This window comes from Lithohypha guttulata (genome assembly GCF_036872675.1).
Source record: "Lithohypha guttulata strain CCFEE 5908 chromosome Unknown scaffold_2, whole genome shotgun sequence".
In the NCBI taxonomy this organism is placed as follows: Eukaryota; Fungi; Ascomycota; class Eurotiomycetes; order Chaetothyriales; family Trichomeriaceae; genus Lithohypha; species Lithohypha guttulata.
This window is the reverse complement of record NW_027042751.1, coordinates 3,902,146-3,922,127: the sequence shown is the minus strand read 5'-3', so window position 1 is coordinate 3,922,127 and position 19,982 is coordinate 3,902,146. Positions and strand designations below refer to the sequence as shown.

The following is a 19,982-nucleotide window of genomic DNA, read 5'->3' as shown; positions in this document are numbered from 1 at the left end:
CTGCCACCAACCACGATCCAATTCTCTCTGCCGTCCCCGTTGGGTTTCCAAACGGAAAGAAATGACCACCCTTGACATCTCCATCCTCCACACAACCAAGTCTGACCCCACCACTTCCGCCCGAACCTGTACCTGTCGTGTCCAAGTTCGTCTTTCGCCAGTCTGGCTTGATCACCGGATCTTTGCTTGCATACAAAAACAATGCTTGTGGACGCAAGTTTGGTAAATGATCTCCAGCCATTCGAGTCTGGCTAAGAAAATAGGGCCACTTCATGGGCAAATCGTACCTCATATCAGGACACATCAGTCGTTCGATTCTCGTCGCCTCGTGCGCGTCTATATTGGCGGAATCAAGATTCGGACGGAAGGTCGATGTCATCGCGATACTAGAAGGCGTACTCAACGCTACACCTCTCGCTTCTAGGTACAACATGGTAAGTAATTCCCGGACTGCGGTTGCCATGTACCGATCAAAGACTCGATTGTCCCATGCCTTGATTGCTGGCGCCTCGTTGTATGCAGCTCGAACGGCATCAATCGATAGGAATTGATCCTTACACGTGGCAGTGCGTATCCACCAGCCTTTCGGCTCCAGTGGTTCAAAATTAGCAGCGAACCACCCATCGAAGAAGGCGACTGCATGGAACAATCTCGGATGCAGCTTGCACTATGCGACAAGTTGCGCACCATCCATGCTATGCGTAAGACCAATCATAGGTTCATTCATCTGGTCATGAAAGTGGTTGACCATATTCAGGAGATCTCGCGAATGGTCGTCCCGAGATACCCCTCGGCCAGTTTTTGTTCGCTGAGAACATAGCTTGCACCTCGATGTGCAACATCGGCCATCCAGATTGATCGAACTTTCGTGCTAGCTGGCAAGTTACTGATCAAGTCGTCCCATAACGGCTCATAAAGCTCCTTGTTGAAGCCGTCTGCATGAAGTGCGATGATGGTAATGTCGCCAGTTTGGAACTGAGAGTTATTGAGTGGGACATATTGTTTTACTGCAAGGTGCAGAACACCTTCAGAAGAACACTGGTCAACAGCTAATGCGTTCGGCAGCTCTCTTATATGTGACGCTGGATTACATGTTCAATCACACTGAAATTTGACGGCGACATTATTACTCTGTTGACTTGTAAGTGATTGGTGGATGTCCCTCGGTATACAACTTTCTATTCATGGCAACAACTATAGATCTTTGTTATTTTGTCCTTCTCTTTACACCCTCCTTCACTCTGCAGTAGTCGTCTACTTATAGCACTCTGTGTGTTCGGTCTAGAATTCATAGCACATTCGTTGGCCGGCCACTTGCTTCACGCAATAGCCGAAATCTTACCTCGAGAATTGAAGACTTGGGAAAGAGCAGACTCGTTCTTGGTCATCAAGGCGCGTATCATTAATCTTTACGACATAAGATATAGCTATGAGCAGAAGATTCAGCCTAGGCCCTATGATATATCCGCCTTTGTTGTGATTTGTTGCCCAAGTGCAGCATGCCACGGGCGAGAAGTGCGTCTGCGTCAGCTTGGTTCTGCAAAAGTACCAACAATTGAGACATTTTGATTTTTCTTTTCCGGACATAACATTACTCCATGCAACTTCTGTTGGAGCATCAGAAGTCTCTAGTAGCCTTGGTTACGTAGCACTTTTGTGAACCACAAGCATCGCAGACAAGCTCATTCAAGCATTTGAACTGGTCCACTGGCCGATTGCAACAGAATGGACTGACACTCCAGATGTCCAAGTATATGGTCAGCGACTCCTCAGACTGCAGACTGATAGCCCTATGCAACAAATACTGTTCCTGGCTTGTTCTCAGCGATGAATAAGAGATGAACTGCAGTACCGGCTCTCCGGTCGAGAACGGGAGCTCGGATGTGATTCAGCTGTGTGATTAGTACCGTGGTATGCGTGTATATTATCTGACCTTTTCCACTCGTCCTGAGACTGCATTAGCCTATTAGAGAGAGTTGTGTGATTCGTCGCTTCATCTATTAGAAACGATCGACTGACCAAACAGGCAGTTCTTTCGACGAATGAAAATCGGCGGTAGTTTATGTTCTTATGGCAAAGGTCAAATAATATGCAAACATACCACAGTAGAATGACGAAGCGGTATAACGAAAGTTTTGATAATGCCTCAACAGGTCAACGACAAAATGTAGGAACCTTGAAGAATAACTAGGCTACTTAATACATCTTACTCGCAGTGATTTGATGCGGCATATGGTATCACGATTCACTCAGCCGCCTTACAACCTCTTTCTCGGCTGGTCAATCGAAGTTGATAGCTATGCCCGCCGAAAATTTTGAGCACGAACAAGGCCCGGTGCCAACCAGACCAAAGATGGCCAGACACCACAATGACATGTCCAGCAAAGTCGTAGAGTTTGAACAGGACATCTACAAGCGTGGCTTGAAATATGAACGTCCGTCTTTCACTTTTCAGTCTGAGCTATGGGAGCCACAAGCATGTGCGCGTCTTTCCGCGGAAGCTAAAGGCTATGTATACGGCAGCGCCGGCACACGCGAGACTCACAACAAGAACATCGAGGCCTTCAAGAAATGGTCTATACAGCCTCGGCGTCTGGTGAAGACAGAACGATTTGCAAACTTACAGACCACAGTCTTTCCTGGCGAGACCAAGGAGACAATTGCGAGTCCTATGGCTATTGGGCCGGTCGGTGTGCTCAAATTGTTCCATAGGGAGGGTGAAGCGGCGGTCGCGAAAGCTGCGGCAGATTGTGATGTGCCATACATCCTCAGCACAGCTTCGAGCTCGAGTATCGAGGAGACAGCAAAGGCCAATGGTGATGGACAGAGATGGTATCAGCTGTATTGGCCGAGTAATGAGCACGACGACATAACTGTCTCATTACTCAAGCGTGCGAGGCAGGCCGGTTATACTGCATTGTTCGTTACACTTGACACATATCTATTAGGGTGGCGCCCGAGCGATATGGACAATGGTTATAACCCATTCTTGAAAGCTGATCAGGTTGGTGTCGCAATTGGTTTCTCCGATCCAGTATTCCGTGAGCATTTCAGAAAAGAACATGGTAAAGAGATTGAGGAGGACCAGTCAGCGGCAGCAGCCGAGTGGACTAAAATCATCTTCCCTGGCTTGTCTCACAGCTTTGAGGATGTGAAGTTCCTGCAAAAACATTGGGATGGACCCATCGTCCTCAAGGGCATCCAGACGGTGGCTGATGCTCAGCGAGCAGTCGAAATCGGAGTTCAAGGAATCGTTGTTAGTAACCATGGCGGTCGACAGCAGGATGGTGGTAACTCGAGTCTCGGTATCCTACCTTATATCGTGGATGCTGTTGGAAAGGATTTGACCATATTCTTCGACAGTGGCATTCGATGTGGTGCCGATATTGTCAAGGCGTTGGCTCTTGGAGCGGATTGTGTTCTGATTGGGCGTCCTTACGTTTACGGTCTGAGCCTTGGTGGTGAGGAAGGCGTCAAGCATGTAATCAATGCATTGACTGGTGAACTAGAGATGACTCTGCATCTCAGTGGCATTCCAGACGTCGACAAAAGCGTTCTGAACAGATCGGTGTTGCTCAAAGAGGACGATTTGTTCCACAACGTGAAAGGTATAACACGAATGGGATAAGTAGTCCATTAGGACTGGCACAAAGTGTGCTTGATTATGACAATGAGGAATAGGGATTTCCTAGCGTTTATAATCAGTCGCACCACCTGATGCCTGTTAGCAGAATCCCAAAGCAGCCTCTAAGTGTTACCTTGTGGTTTCCTATTGATATCAGGCTGCTCGAGCCATCCGTTATTAAGCTCTCCCCGCATCAATTGGTCGTAGAAAGAGTCGAACTTATCATTACTCGGAGGTTTCTCGTCGCCTTGAACTTCCTCATCATCTGCGGGGTGCTTAACACCGGTATTGAATTTCTCGTGACCTGCACCATAAGACAGATTGCCAGCTTTTTCAAGGATTGTTTGATAAGTGGTCGGCAGCTTGAATTTGAGCTCCGCTTCTTCACACCACAACTCCATTCTTAGTTCTCCAGCCTCTAACCTGCGCACAGGAATGGTACCGCCACGAGGCTGCTCACTGCGAGTATCAGACTCATTCGAGTCATTAAGGAATTGCGTTGGTGCAAATTCGGGTTCTGCCACAATCCATTTGCGTTCCTTCAATCCAAGGACGCCAACTGGTGCATCAGCTCCGTCTTTGATTTCAATCGTCATCGTAAAGCTATAGTCAGGTGCCCAGTCCCCATCTGGTAGAGGTGCCATTTTCTGTGAAACTTGGTCCAGCTTCAGTAGCACAGCGCGGAAGCTTGCCTCAATATCTGTAACGTTGAGCTTCTTCTTCAGCTCGACATCGTCGGAGCTGGCGAAAGGGACAAAGCGATCTCGAAAGGCGACGGCTGGGAAGTTTGGGAAATCGATGGTCCACCGCTCCACGACTCGATCACTATCGCACTCAAAAATGCATATGGCTACTTTCTCCACTGCTGTCTTGTAGAACTCGTCCTTGACCGCCTTTACCGCAGCATTGATCCAAGAGCACACCTCGGGATGACGGTTCTGTTTAACAGGGAAGTTGTATGCTCTAGTCGTTACGAACGACACAGGCGGGTAAATCTTTCGGAGGTACAGCAAGTGGTGAGTGAGCACCCTCAGGAAGGAAGACAGCGTGTCAAGAAGGCTCTTCTGTGTTGTAAGAAGTTGAGATGTGACAGTGACGTGCGGAGGCGCATCGCGTCCTGGCCTCTTTGGCATTGTTAGTCCAGAATCAGGATGTGATGGCTCTACAGTAGTGAGCTGTTGTCTCTACGGCCAAATAAAAGCGTTCTCAGCGCATTCGATTGATCATCGATCTATCGGCGATTGGCACTCAAAGATACATGAAGCAGAAGGTCACTATTGCACTGACGCTGATAGAATACAGAATGGTCATGACCCCCAAAGTCAGCTAATCGCCGTTCTATTCGGAAGACGCGTCAACGCGTGGTCGTGCATGCTTCGCGCAAATGCCGGCTAGTGCTGTTCAAAACAGAAAGTTTCGCGGCACAATGCCTGTTGCTCCTGTGAAGGCAATTGAAAGGCTCTTTCTAGGTAATGCAAACATATCCTGAGTTTATCGTCGGCGTATCATCTGTTTCATTGTTGCGTAAGTGTGCAGGTTATTGTTCAGGCTATGTCCCCGGCTGCAGCTGCTTGAACTGAAGTGGTTTTTGAAAGTCTATATGGGTTGTCGCACCTTGTGCTAGTGATTGGGCACATCTACTCAGTCCGAGATGGAGCAACAGGTCCTTCAGCTGTTACAAGCCACTACAATACCTGACACGAACACGATCAAGCGAGCTGAACAGTCACTGAGAGACCTTTATCGACAGCCTGACTACCCATTTGCTCTCCTTCACATCACAACCCATTCGGAAATCGATGGGGGCCTTAGGAAGGCTGCTCTCACCGCTCTGCGAAATTACATCAATGCTACCTGGTCACCTACATTTGAGGAGTCGACCTCACAAGGTCTCTTCTTGACCGACGAGGCACGCACGCAAGTTCGCAGTCAAATTCTTGCCATATGTACAAGTCCTTCTGCATCCAATGACATCAACCAGAACTTAGCAGGTATGTCACGAGGCTTAACTATCATAATCGATCGAATGAATTTTGCCAGTCACTGTCGTGACAGAACGAATGCTAATGTGATCCACAAGCGAGCGTTGTCTCAAAGATTGCATCTGCCGACTTTCCAGACGACTGGCCTGAACTCTTTCCTCATCTCATCAGTGTGATCAACACAAGTTCCTCCGATGCTGCGGTTGTAGGTGCGCTGCGTGTTCTACACGAACTTGTCGATTCTGGCCTCAGCGACGAACAGTTTTTCGGCGTGGCACGAGAACTGGTGAATGGTTTACAGCATGTTGCAGTTGATACTGGTCACGGTCAAGTGGTTCAAGCAATGGCGTTGAGGGTGCTAGGAGCATGCTTCGACAACTTGGAACAGGTACTCCAAACCGAGCATGCCCCTGCCGTCAAAGCATTCCTCAATGAGTCTATGCAAAAATGGATGTCATATTTCATGGGTACTCTGAAACAACCGCTGCCTGAGGTGAGCATGGCCGATTCACAAAACGACACCAATACCGTTATCAGCAGATGGAAAGATTTTGTGGCTGTCAAAACACAAGTCATACAGGTAGGTTGCGCTTAGCATGGCTTGTTGGATGTCTCGACTGACGAGGCTGCGCTAGATGCTCGTCAAGGTGAAGAAAGTTTATACTGCAAGCTTGACTCCTCATGTCTTCGAACTCTTCCAAATCATCTGGGAAGACCTTACAAGATCGTCACCTGCTTATACACAACTCTTTGTGGAGAGCGATGGTGAGGGTAAGCTTGTTGATGCAGATGGACTATCGTACACTCTTGATGCGCTGGTTATTGAAGCCATTGACTTCTTGAGCTCGATACTTAAAGCCAAGGCAGTTCGTACGGAACTCAATAGACAGCCACAACAGGCCGGGACAGAGCAGCATGCTACGCCTTGGCTACAGGAACTCCTGCGAGTCATGGTTGACTATGCTGTGATTCCGAAGGAGGAGGAGCAGATGTGGCAGTTGGACGCCAATATATACCTATCTGAGACAACGTCGCAAACCGCAAATTACACTCCCAGAACGGCATGCGCTGAATTAATTACGCAAACTTTGATGGAATGGATGAGTTCGACAATAGTGCACGCGCTGGTTCAATTTATTGGCATTTCACAGTCTGCACCGACCACAACGTGGAAAACCTGCGAATCAGCTTTCTATCTGCTGAACCAGGCCATCAAAGAGCTCAAGAGTCTCGACATTACTCTTGATCAGGAGACAACCACACACATACTGCAGCAGACCTCGGCCTATACCAATGATCCCAACCCGTTTTTGAAAGGAGGAGCCCACCTCACATTAAGCTCAGTTTTTGCTGTTGCACCCGATGGATTCAACGAAGCTGCGATCAAGTCTCTGGCCAGTGCAATCACGTCCTTTGGACAGGATGATTCTGAAGTCGTGAACGCATGTGGTCTCATTGCCATCACTCAGTATCTGGAAGTCCTTCCATCAGCTACCACCAAGCCTTACCAAGCGACAATCGTCGAGTCTATCAGAAATTACCTTTCCCAGTATGACCTTCAAGACGACCTTGAAGATTCAGATGACATCAAGTCGGCATTGATAATCATGCTAAGGGACGCTATGCTTCTTGATACAGTCAAAGTTTACGAGACACCAGCTTTAGACCTCTTCTTCAACCTAGCGTCCGATGGTGCTGGCAATTTCATGATCTGCGATCTGCTCACTGAGACGTTCGAGCTTCTTGTTCAATCTGTGGCAAACCAAGGTACCCGTGCTTACATCAAGCTTTGCGAAAAAGTCATTCCATCTCTCAGTGGTGCTTTCCATATCAGCTCATTACGAGGCGAACCTAACCTTGCCGAGCTCGCTTCAGAACTGGTGTCCAAGCTTGCTGAGTTTGGTTCTGACCCTTTACCGGAAGGGTTCATCAGTGTTCTGATGCCGCCCCTCCAGTCAATATTGATGCAAGCGACAGACGGTTCGGTCATCCGACCAGCAACAACAGCAGTGTCGCACATGCTCAATAAAGGGACGTCTCAATTCCTGGCATGGAACCACGAAGGCAAATCGTCCGTCGAGTTGTCTCTGACCATCGTGGACCGCCTCATATCATCTCCCGACATCGAGGAATCCGCAGCAGACGAAGTAGGATCGCTCGCCTCGTCATTAATCGACAAATGCGGCGCCGAAGTACTCGGCTCCTATCTCTCCGACCTCCTCCGCGCAGTCGCTGTCCGCCTAGCCACTGCGGAACGAATCCCATTCATCCAATCGCTACTCATGGTCTTCGCCAGTCTAGCCATCAAAGTCCCCCGCGACGTCGTCAACTTCCTCCAAGACATCAACATCAACGGCCGATCCGGCCTCAACGTCGTCATGACCAAATGGCTCGACAACTCCGTGCATTTCGCTGGCTTCGAAGAAATCCGGCTGAATTGCATCGCTCTCTCAAAAATCTACAGCCTCCACGACTCGCGAATCGAATCCATCACCGTCAAAGGCGATCTCATCGTCGTTGAGACGGGCCGCATCAAGACTCGATCACAAGCACGCCTCAACCCAGATACATACACCTCCATCTCCGCGCCTCTCAAAATCCTCAAATTGCTAATCGACGAGCTCAAAAACGCCGCAACATCCCAATTCACCAACCTGGCCGCCGCCCGTGCCGCCGCCGAAGCCCTCGACGACGAAGACGATGACGCAGACTCTCTCGCCAGCAACGACGGGGACGCAGACGGAGACGACTGGGAAGACCTCGCAACGACAGGGGACGGCAGTCTAGACCTGGGATCTGCAAAGGTGAGATCCGAACTCATGGGTCTTGCTGGTGAAGGGGGTGGGCTCGGCTCTTCGAGTAATGTTGATCGAATACGGGATGATCAGTCTGTGGAATATCTGATTAGTTGGTTCAAGGAGGAGGCGGGTAAGCAGGGGTTTTCGGACATGTTTGCACAGCTTAAGGCTGAAGAGCAGAAAGTGTTGCAGGATCTGGTCAGATGAGTGTTGCGTGCGTGAATACTTGTTGCAGCGGGTGATATAGACGTGTGGTGTATTCTTCATAGCGCGGAGTGAGCGTTGAAATGTCGCAATGTATAGCGCGTCGATATCTGACATACATGAAAGGATTATAGCAAGATAAAGGCGTCGTGTCTATTTGAGATTAGTAAGCTCTGCAGGTTGTTTCGAAAGGCTCAGGAACATGGCATCCGCCCTCAACATAGAAGAAAAGTCGTTCGTTGCATATATGTATACAAGCTATTGGAACGCTACAAACCAGCGCTGGCGGCTTGCATATTCGACCTTTAATGATACTCATCTTCGTACCATTCTGCCGTGAAGCATATACAAAATTGACCACGCTTGCGCTCAAGACTTCAAACACTCGGAAACCTCCAGCCGCCATGCTCCCTGCTCCATTAGCATGCCTTGTGCCACAGCTTACCAGGAAATGTGCAGTGTCTGGATATCCTCATCTCTTTGCTCTCGCTGTTCAAGACCTTCTTGATGCTTTTCAACAAATCCATTATCTAATTCTTGTTGGCACCTTGCGAGCTCGAGCTTCCGCTAGGCTTCTTTCCCTCCTCTGCCTTTTGCTCTCCCATCTTGGTCATCTCCTCCATGGACATGTTGTGCTTGTCCCCGTTAACCACCTGCTCGGATTGTGACGCGAGTTCGGGCTTCCATTCGCCCTTGCCCGACTTTGCGCGATCGATAGAATCGGATTGATGATGGTCGATTTTGGAATGGCGGTCATCGTCATCTTGAAGTGAGTTGTCAGTTAATGCTAGTCATGTAGGAGTGTCCTGAAAGGCAGTAGCAGGAAAGCAGGGGTTCTAGATAATGGGTCGGCATCCAGAGTGCTTATTCGCAAGCATCGACCGCTGTCCTTGCACAGGTATGGTCGGAAGCTTCCGATCATACTGCACGTTGTGAAACGTGCAAAGATATGGCCCTCGTTTGACATACCTCTATCCTGTTCACTCAGAGCTCGTCTCGAAGCTGAAGTGTGGAAAGTAGCGGCTGGTCTGTAAAGAGCTCTCGAAATGGGCCGCAGAGCACTCATTGGTCGTGCAAGGAATGCCATTTTGGTCTACTGTGGACGTATAGAAGAGACTTGAGGGTTTGGAATGCGCAGTAAGGTTGAGAGAAAGTAGCAGCAGGACTCTCAGCTCAAGAAACTAAGAAATTGCTTGGGAGTCGAGGACCTAAAAGCTTTAGATTTTAAGTGTGAAGTCTGAATCCAGCGTATCATCAATGGGGACATTATTTACGCACCGAGGACTGCTCCTAGGAGCTGGGACTTCAGTGACGTCAAGCTAGTGATTCTGTTCAAATTGCCGAAATGGCAAGTGCATCCTGCTGACGTGTTTGTATCTTGCCGCCTCTGTAAGTGCAGAAGCTTTTATTGTAGGCAGATGTTCTTGCGTCCATACTCCGCCCAATCACCAACGATGTGAAGTAATGGTAACAAGCTCCAGCATCATCAAGATTTCCCATAAAAGCCAACTTTATTCCGAATATCAAGAGTTGCAAATTAGGAGACGAGTCGAAGAATGGATCGCTTCGCGCGAACGAGACACAAAGCATATTGTGTTTGTCATGCGCGTCGGGAGAACAATTGCTTTGGGAGTTCGTTATATTGACTGTACGATTAATCATTCTTGTCAGATTCAGTGAAACACGTTGACGATTTGAATAAAATGTAAATTAATGCTATAAACGCTTTGGTGGTATCTTGAAAAATGACAAGTTGTAACTATTATTGACGACTGTACCCTGGGCATGTCATCCCAGCTATACGAGAAGAGCTGCCCATCTATTCATGGACTTCATAATACGGCTCGTCTGTAACTGCTGAGCCTGATTGATGCCAATGAGGTCACAAAGTCGAATTGATGTCGATGTGAATCCCCAGTCTTGCCGGTAACTCAACCTCACAGCCTTGACACATCAGTGTGATGACCCTCGACAGTGGTTCCTTCATGAGCAGGCGCAAATCCGGTCGTGTGTGCGCTGTGTGCATTTGCAGGAACAGCAGTAGAGGCGTTGGATGCTCTGTTATTCACCTGGGTGTTGTTTGCAGCGTTAACACCTGTTGCATCGGCAGTAGAGCTGCCGCTGTCGTTATGACCTTGCTTTTCAGCATCGAAGTTGCCCTGAGCACCAGTAGCTTCGTGCCAGCTTCGACCCTCCTTGTTATTGGAAGCGTCAGGAGTTGTGTGACCAAACTCCTGAATCGACAGACCAAGTCTAGACGGACTAATACCCCAATGACCAACGATAAGAAGTATGCTGAAAATCTGGTAAATGGGTTAGCCACAGATCTAATGCCAACCAAAGCGATGACCACTTACTGGCTTGGCACAGAAGTCCAGAACGCCATAAAAGACAGCCTCGGAATCTGGTGCGATAACGTTTCCACCCTCAGAAACACCCCAGGCGATTGGGTAGAGCAGCCAGATGAACAAGGTCAGGACACCGCAACCAGTATAGACCTTATTCACGTCCGCACCCAGGGCCTTGGCGTGTTTTCGGCCAGTAATCGCAAGCTCCCAGAAGATGTAAAACATTGCGACACAGCCAAAAGCGAAAAAGCCTGTGGCAAGCATTAGTACACGATACTAGGACATGTGGGGATTGCGATGCATACCAAACTTGTATCTGGATGATACCAAAGCTCCAATCAAACCAGTAATGATCATCACTTCATCGATGAAGATGATCCAGATAATGGTCGGCCATGGCATGGCGCAAGTGAGGAGCAAATCCATCAACAGCAGTGGTGTTGTGACTACCCAATCGACGTACCGAGCATACATGACTTGTCTGTACAGGCCTGAGACTCTAGGATCGCTGCGCTGGAACTCGACCTCAATTGGTGCCCAGCCAAGGTTCGAGCCCATGGTGAAGTAGGCGATACATGCGGTGAAATTGAGAGCGGCAGTAATGTAGAAGAAAATCCTATCAGTTCGAGGTTTTCTGGAAGCAGCGGCGAGTGTTCCGAAGGCCACAGTGCCCATCACTGCACAGATAGCGAAATAGAAGTCCGATCCACGAACTGTTTGTGCAATCTGAGCCACTTGGCCATTGAGGATGTTGGGGTTGAGAGCACTCGCATCGTTACGACTGACAAGGTCGTTCATCTTGGCTGTAGGTTTGTTGTTGCTAGAGGTCGGCGGCGAGGTGCAAAGAGCAAGTAGATAGTAAAACGAGGTGAATTGGTCGAGCGACGAGCCTTGATTAACATATGCTTTGCTTGCGAAAGCTTATCAGTGGCTAACGGCATATCAGCGTGATGTCAGCGTTAGACAATTCCGCAACTCCTCAAAAAATGGCTCTCTGGAACGAAGCGGAACGTGAATTGTCAGGACAACGTCACGATACTCGCATGAGGATAAGCACTTTGCCTGCCACAGACCATATTCGAGTAGTCTCGAAGGCGTCCATTACGACGAGTGCAAGCCTTTGCTTGCATCCACTATGAAATAGAACGGGAAAACGGCTGTTCCCAGAAAGCCATCTCGTCTTCGAATTTCTACACAGCAGGAGGCTCTGCGTTTGTGAGCCTCCGTCCCTGGAGACTGTCAGCCGTCTCAAACATTGCATGATGAGAAGAGCGGCACGATATCGAAACCAAATATGAGCACACGAACAACTGTGTAGGTGACCACAACAGTGTCGAAGTCAAGGTTACCAAACCTCGAAGAGAATGATTTGATCCACAGCCTGTGTCCACGTTGGAGATCGTCTAACAAGGATGGCGTTAGCGTCCGCGCTCCCGACGAATAAATCGTCATCGCTCAGATTTCGGACTCTGCGGAAGTCAATCAAGCCATTGGACAGGAGCTTAAAAGCAACAATATGGAATTTCAACGGTGAATCATTAGCTGGCACGACGCGAGTCTTTTCGTTGAAGAGAACTTTTTCCTGACAGACTGTACCAGTAGTTGACGCAGTGATGCTTGAAAAGCACTTCGGCACACGGGAATGCTTGTGTTTTGGCGGGCTGGCGAAGTCAACTGGAGAAATTATGACGAAATTGTTAGTTTACATTTGCCAAGGCGTCGCCGGTTGAGAATAAGCATAACCGCCGCTGACCAAGCATTGCTAGCCTTCACATCATGAACTTTGCCCGCTGACTCCCGACCACGCAACATGAACAATACGAACAATTTGTACTGCGTCGGAACATATGTCTCTCAACGAGCAGAGCACTACCACAAGCAAGGAGAGCCATATTCGGTCTCATCTTTGTAATGTTGAATGAGACGAGTATTCAATTCTCACGGCAACGAAGTGAGCTCACGGCCTTGTCTGGGTCGAAATGACCTTACGTAAAAACTGCATTATGCGTTAGTGTGAATACAGGTGTCAAATTTTGGTACTCTACACAAAAGATTATTGGGTCGCACATACAAGCCTAGACATATTGATCAAGCATTACTACCCAGCTTGTGTTAGTGCGTGTTGTAACTCCTACCTGAAAACACCTGGTGAAAGGCAACAGGTAATACACTGTACGAGGAATAATGCCGGAGATGCTTCCGTTACCCAGGTGTTGCTTCATCACAGAGTAGCTTGTGTCCATGTCCAGTTTTGCCTTTTTCCAAGACTAAATCTACCCTGATGATTATCCCGCTGTTCCGGACCCACAATATTGCTGGAAGTGCAAGTCCGCCATGATGCTGGATCGACATGGCAGAAAGAACAGATTCTGACAGAACTCGTAAATGGTCACCGGGTCGTAACTCCAGCTGAAGCCCATGGAGCCAAGACTACCACATACGAGTATCACAGCCATCACCGCGAACAGCTACCAGAAAGAAACGACACCAACAGCGAGCAATAATCAATGGAAACTCAGTATCAGGAAACTCGAGGTAAACCAGCTTTTGCACCCAGAGTCCGACGGATATCTCAGTCCAACTTCCTCGTCGAATCGAGCAAATGCTCGCCGTCGCTGGAGAAATTGCTGGCTCATCAGACTCTATTCGACAAGACGACGCAGTGTCTGCCTTGGGACAGATATCAGCAATACGACCAGAACAAAGACGGCAGGCAGACCCGTGGACCGCAGCGGACTCCTCATAATGGACGATTTCCGCGCGCACCAAAGTTCAACGAAGACTTGACGATGTCTCCTGTGGAGAGTGTTCCCGTTATGGTTACGGAAGTCGAGGTCTCCGAGGACGATGATGCCTGAAGAAGTCGTGAAAGCGATACAGTATCAATTCCTTGAGCATCTTCGATGCTTCTTGACACGAAAGAGCAGGCTAGCAATTAGAGGCCAGCCTGTGCGTCCAGCAATCAAAGCCTCCCTCGCCGCCGACACGTTCATCAGCACGAAGGGTTTAAGCAGTGCAGACGTGCGAGGAAAACTTATCGTCCAGACGAAAGATTGCTAGAGCCGCGCCGGTACAGTAACGGGACGAAGCTAAGGAAGTTGCTATACGTAGACCTAGCTGAGACTACAGCTTACCTCTCTGGGTTCGCGCACATCTAACTGAACATCCGCTCTAAATAGAGTGGATGTTCAAGACCTGGCTAGGGCCAGAACGCAAAGCGGATCATTTCAACGGACGGCTAGTGACACCGGCATGGTTCAAAGTTCGCCCTGAAAAGTACAGGCACAAACTGCTGCCGCGAAGAGGAGCCAGGTATTGACGCCGAAGTAAAGAGGAAGACGGATCAGAGCGTGTCTCGATTGGGGTGTAAGACGCAAAGTGTACTTAGATGGGACAGAATCATGACGGAAGAAAGTCAGGGAAGCTCTTTTGGCTTGATCCAAAAACTATATTCGTATGTTTGTACATGTAGAATATTTGTATCGATTTCTAAATTGGCTCAGAACCCGGAGAAGTCGATCGAACTACATGCACCGATAGCATTGAAATACCAGGCATGGTCACTAATGGTACTTATAAGTGTGCCCACATTACCTAGGAAATTAAGTGTGCCACTACTCATCCTGATATCATCAGCACCTACGGTCCTACCAGAGGGTGAAGTGATCCAATATTCCGGGCTGACATGTCGATAATTCAATACATAACCGGGCAGCTTGGGTATGGCATCGAAGGCATGCGTGATGCGATAGTTACCGCCGTTCTGCTTAGTGACAAAGGACGCAAAGGCATCGTTGCCGACCATGGGAGAGCCATAGGTGTACTAGAAATTGTCAGACTTGATAGCGATTGAAAAAGCCGAACCACTTACGAGTGCAATCTGAAAGCCTTGCTGTCTCAAATCGGCAACAGCAATTGTGGAAATAGCTGCACCAAGACTGTGGCCAGTGGCTATGATGGAATAGGTAGGATTTTGGGTCTTAGCTTGTGCTAGCGTAGTTGCGATCTGGTCCTTAGAATCGGTCCATGAAGAAAGAAAGCCTGCATGGACCTGGCAGCTTTTGCACCCCGAGAAGGAGGTAAGATCCAGATTGATGTTGCTGACCCAGTTCGCTAAGGACGAACTGCCTCTGTATGAAAGGACAATAAGTTTGTTAACGTCGTCGACAGCAATAAAGCCGGTTGCATCGGCTGCCCCAAGGCTAACGCAATCAGTGGAGCCTCATAGAAGAACATCAGATACTATACTTTTGAAATTCTAGGATCGACCTAGCACCAGCTTGTTGAACCTGTGGACAATTTCCAGCGAAGCAAGTGATGCTTCCACTTTTGTCGTCATTGTTGTCTTTGCAATAGGCAGCAGCAGCATACTGCTCATAAAGTGAGAATTGTGATAACTGTGAAGCTGAAACTCCTGGCTGAGTCAGTAACAAGCTTGGTAGTTGCATTTTGTCACTCGCCTCGTTTTTGAAGAAACGATGGAAGTGCCTCGATCCTGAGGAAGAAGGAGCAAAAACTGAGGAAGAGAATGAAGGACAGCATTTTGCCAGGAAAAGAACGACGTTGTAAGACGAAAGAAAGGACGCAAGTTATCACTCGCTGTTGTGCTGCTCAGCAATCATGAGATCTTCGAGGAGAACATCTTCTTGACCATGGGATAGTAATCACCCGGTATATGTATGCCATCGAGGAAAGAGCGATGCAGGGGAGATCGCGTTATCACGCCTCTGATGATTGTGGAGCGTACATGGATGCATGATAGTCACAATGAACCTCGTTCGAGATCTCGACAAAGAGCAGCACCAGCCCTATCCGTACATGTCGCCGTGACAATCACGGCGATGGAACACGGGGCTATATCATTTGGAAGCGGCTGAGCCCATAGTGATCGCGGGTAATCACGACCTACCGCAGTCGATGTTGCTTGATCTTAGCAAGCTATCAAGATGTCAACCAACAGTGTTGCAGAAGTACCTAAGGTTCAAATTGAACTAGGAGATGGAAGAACGTTAAGAAGAAAAGAGACGCAGGACGAGATGATAGCAGATCTTGAATCGTCCAATATCCAGGTCAAAACGCGCCAAGAAAGCGAGAAGGACTCGGCGATGTGGAGCTGCTCGAGCTGTCGTATCCGGAATAGTGAGTGGGGAAGGAGTTCAATTTCGCCAACTGCACGCGACCACTTGCTGGGGATTCAAACACGACTATACACAACCTGCCATCAAAACCACGATCAATAGCCCTCATGACCTCGTCAGACTGATCACCATCAGGCCGAAGACACCGTCTCTCTACTTCGTTGCAAACACGTATTGTCAAGTTTCCCCAGCTCATACATCGTCAGATGGAAAGGACTGAGAAAGAATCACTGTTCACGTTCGTTCGTAAAGATCCAGATAGCTCTCGATGTCGACACGTTGTGGCGGTTTCAGAAATACATAGTCGATCCGTGTACAGTTGAAGACCGAAGTGCTCCTGAAGTTTCGGACGCGAGCCTCCGCGTGCGTTGCTTACAATGTGATTTACGAGCATCTTCGAAGATACTTTGTCAATGTCATTAATCACAACGTGCCCACGACGACAACAGGACTAGCTTCTGAAAAGTCTGCTGCTGACCTCTCCCGTTGTATTCCTGCTGCAATAGTCGTATCCGCACCCTTCAGGTCGTGTGCAGTTGTGGACAACATTACTTCCCTGGCCACAGTATCAGCATATGGTGACCAAGTAGACCTTTTAACAAAGCCGTCAACTGATCGCTGATTCGCAAAGCATACGATCGACTTGAGGCTTGCTCGGTAGAAGAACATCCTGCTCGTTCCTCGATGCCCGACTAGACCTCTCCCCAGACTGACCACAGATTTCCATGATCACCGTCGTAAGCAATTGTAGGAGGAAGACTCATATATATATATATATATGTCTTGTCCTGCACGGGGTGCCTCTCGCTCCACCGTAGTCGTGTAATGACGATGATATCAACGTGGTCGATGCTGAATGTTTATCAGTATCATTTCGCGATGCTATTTTCCAATTCTTATTATAGTGAGAAATTAATCGAGGTGTCGTGATTTGTCCAGTGGTGGAGGGTCATGAACAATGTTACCACGATAACGTTGCGCTTCACTGGCTTGTGCTCACGAACTACAGCATGGCCGCGGCCGAGTCAAGTACTTCGCAGGGCTCTCCATACAGGTAGCACGCCAGCAGCCAGAGTCTGGTATAACACACCAACTGGTACTAGGCCGACACTGCAACACCTCTCGCATGCTGATCGACAACGAGATCCATTGACGAAGCCGCTGCGTGGATTCAGCTCATCAACTATCCTACGCAGACTGAAACCATACGATCCTGAATACGAAGATGGTTTAACCTTCCGAGACGATCCTCTGAATGAGCAGGAGCTAGCTACAATCTTTGTTGGTCTACACATTGAGCCAGAAGAAGCAAATCGATTGCTGAAAGTGCTACACGCTCGCCGTGTCGATGGCACATTGGATGTATCCTTGGACGAAGACCTATCGACATTGCTCGACACCTTTCCTCAGTCAGAAGAACTAGCCCTAACATGGCTGCGAAACACCTATCCCGTTGACGAGGACGCCGCAATTCTGTCCAGATTTCAGCGCGAGGAGTCCCCTCGAGAACAGGAGAACCCTAGCGCATTAATGGAAAGAGGCCAGAGGTTGGGATTGTTCAAAACACAGGATCAATCAATACGGGAAGACCCCACGTATTACGGCCCACAAAGCGGCGCTTACTACTCTCAATTGAGTGAGAAGCAAGGCGATGTCTTCGGCCGTTCAGAACTTGAGGAGCTTCGTGCTGCTAACGAGGCAAAGGCAGAAGAGGAGGAGAATACGCTACAACAGCAGATCGACCAGTCTATGGCCCAGGCAGAAGCACAAGCGCAGATACAATCTCAGAAACAGCCCAAGAAGCAATCGCAAGCACTAGAAAGAGCACCTGAGCAAGGCATAGAACTAGCCGATGGCAGACACGTTCGTCCTCCGAATGAGTTCGAAAAGTGGATAATTCGAGCACAGCAGAAGGCTAGCACTGGTTTTACACTCGATTCGCCTGAGATTGCCAACTTGACAACTGCAGGTAGAATTCTACCGAGCCTGCTGTTCGTGCTAGTGTCTTGTGCAGGCCTTTATCTTTTTGCGCAGTACTGGGAACCACCTCGACGAAGCGATCGTTTGATGCCCAATGTCAGCCTTTCAGTTGCCACGTGTAGCGGTATTCTAGCTGCGAATGTACTGGTCTTTTGCTTGTGGCGTTTTCCTCCTGCCCTGAGATTGCTCAACCAGTACTTCCTTGTCAATCCGGCGTACCCTTATTGGTTCAGCATGTTTGGTAAGACGTTTAGCCACTACAGCTTTCGACATCTCCTGTACAATATGGTCTCACTTTTTATCTTCGGTCCAAGTTTGCACGAGGATATCGGAAGAGGGAACTTTCTTGCAATATACCTTGCGGCTGGCCTTCTTGGAAGTTTAGTCAGCATGAGTTCTTTCGTACTCAGAGGCATCTTGTACACCTCTTCGCAAGGCGCTTCAGGTTGTACCTGGGGAATCATGAGTGCCTATATGTGGCTGCACAAGGACGACAATTTCAGCTTGATCTTCATACCAAAGGAGTATCAGGGTCAAGTGTATGCAAAGGGTTGGATGTTATTAGGAGCTCTAGTCGTTTATGATGTGGTCGTGGGCTTACGTAAGAAGACGATCGACGTGGCGGCGCACTGGACAGGTATTGTGGTGGGCATAGCAGCAAGCTCAGCATGGAAGGTCGAACACGGGGACACCATGAACCGTGAAGCCAGACCTGGCCTTCTGGCTAATTTTATTGAAGAGATTCAGAAAAAGTTCACAGGGTAGGACTGACATGTCTTGCACAACACGAGTCTGTGGCATACTCTCCACGACCCACGCAGTTCAGCCAACAGCCATTAGTTTATGCCGTGTCGAAGAGTTGTAGCCTTGAAGAAGAAAGAACTTACTTGTAAGGTACAACAGCACAGGGATGTTCGATTTGTGCGTCCCCAATTCACAATGGTAATTCGGCCAGCAAAGTTTGAGTCGGAGCACTTCAGAACAGCATGATTCCATATTTGTTCAACCTCACCTATAAGCTTTGTTTCGATCAGGAAACTATGCAGTTTTCCGGTGTAAGCTATACCTCCAGTGACTGGAAGGTTGAGCTCCACGATATCTCAACTCTGGTACAACTATAAATTAGCCTCGTGATTGGAAACGCGCTCAAAGTCAGACCACCTTTGCCCTTCATTCATATCGCAAGCACTCGCGCCTGACGTTCCTGTACGGCAGGTGCTCGTGTCAGGAGTGCTCCTTCACAGGTAACAAAGTGAAGGCCACGTCGAATACCTAATTGCCAACTTCCGCACAACCAGATATCAACTCAGCACGACTTCTCATCCTACATCAAGAGCCTGGCACAGCCGTCAAGAGTGTTACCATCGAAAGCCGTTAACATTCCGAGATATCAAATAGCCGACATGAAAGCAGCTTCCAGTTTCGTGAAGCTGTCGTTGCTCGCTAACATAGTGGCTGCAATCGATCCTGGACTTACAGAGCCAGAATCTCACGATAACTCCGCAGGATGTGATTGTTACATGGTATCTGGACCGGATCCAGGCTACTTTCAATATTATCGCTTCTGGGATTTTAGGGCTGTACCCAATGATGGCAACAATAACTACACTATTGCACCGCCACCAGTCATCAGCAGCGAAAATGTAGGTAACCAAAGCATCACGTCCGCATTTCTTAATACCGATTCGTTCAATGCCGACTGGTCGATACAAAATGGCGTCGAGGATTCAACTGCAAACGTGCCAACGGTTAATTCAGCTAGTAATGTCTATATCTCTCGAAATACCTCAGACCCAAACAGAATGACTTACCTGAACCTTCGAGCGTATCGACTTCCTGAATTCGCATCTATCGCTGAGATTGACTCGAATCAAGAAAATATTCTTCACAGCTCGATTCGAGCACGA

The 19,982-nt window shown here is 48.6% G+C and overlaps 6 protein-coding genes across 6 annotated transcripts; 3 read left to right on the top strand and 3 right to left on the bottom strand.

The window, feature by feature from the left end:
- Window positions 1-2,353: 2,353 nt before the first annotated feature.
- Window positions 2,354-3,628, top strand: LTR64_003545 (uncharacterized protein; the record flags this gene model as incomplete). The annotated part of the gene is made up of 1 exon (XM_064897901.1): window positions 2,354-3,628. One exon carries the CDS (start codon window positions 2,354-2,356, stop codon window positions 3,626-3,628), a length of 1,275 nt encoding a protein of 424 aa, XP_064756851.1.
- A 119-nt stretch (window positions 3,629-3,747) lies between these two features.
- Window positions 3,748-4,758, bottom strand: LTR64_003544 (uncharacterized protein; the record flags this gene model as incomplete). The annotated part of the gene is made up of 1 exon (XM_064897900.1): window positions 3,748-4,758. One exon carries the CDS (start codon window positions 4,756-4,758, stop codon window positions 3,748-3,750), a length of 1,011 nt encoding a protein of 336 aa, XP_064756850.1.
- A 518-nt stretch (window positions 4,759-5,276) lies between these two features.
- On the top strand, window positions 5,277-8,612 carry LTR64_003543 (uncharacterized protein; the record flags this gene model as incomplete). The annotated part of the gene is made up of 3 exons (XM_064897899.1): window positions 5,277-5,616; window positions 5,706-6,187; window positions 6,243-8,612. 3 exons carry the CDS (start codon window positions 5,277-5,279, stop codon window positions 8,610-8,612), a joined length of 3,192 nt encoding a protein of 1,063 aa, XP_064756849.1.
- Window positions 8,613-9,139: 527 nt separating this feature from the next.
- On the bottom strand, window positions 9,140-9,696 carry LTR64_003542 (uncharacterized protein; the record flags this gene model as incomplete). The annotated part of the gene is made up of 2 exons (XM_064897898.1): window positions 9,140-9,372; window positions 9,579-9,696. 2 exons carry the CDS (start codon window positions 9,694-9,696, stop codon window positions 9,140-9,142), a joined length of 351 nt encoding a protein of 116 aa, XP_064756848.1.
- An 850-nt stretch (window positions 9,697-10,546) lies between these two features.
- LTR64_003541 (uncharacterized protein) lies at window positions 10,547-11,755 on the bottom strand (the record flags this gene model as incomplete). Its single annotated transcript, XM_064897897.1, has 3 exons — window positions 10,547-10,912; window positions 10,967-11,208; window positions 11,263-11,755. 3 exons carry the CDS (start codon window positions 11,753-11,755, stop codon window positions 10,547-10,549), a joined length of 1,101 nt encoding a protein of 366 aa, XP_064756847.1.
- A 5,350-nt stretch (window positions 11,756-17,105) lies between these two features.
- On the top strand, window positions 17,106-18,840 carry LTR64_003540 (uncharacterized protein; the record flags this gene model as incomplete). The annotated part of the gene is made up of 2 exons (XM_064897896.1): window positions 17,106-17,149; window positions 17,199-18,840. The coding sequence occupies 2 exons, from the start codon at window positions 17,106-17,108 to the stop codon at window positions 18,838-18,840; spliced, it is 1,686 nt and encodes a 561-aa protein (XP_064756846.1).
- Window positions 18,841-19,982: the final 1,142 nt, after the last annotated feature.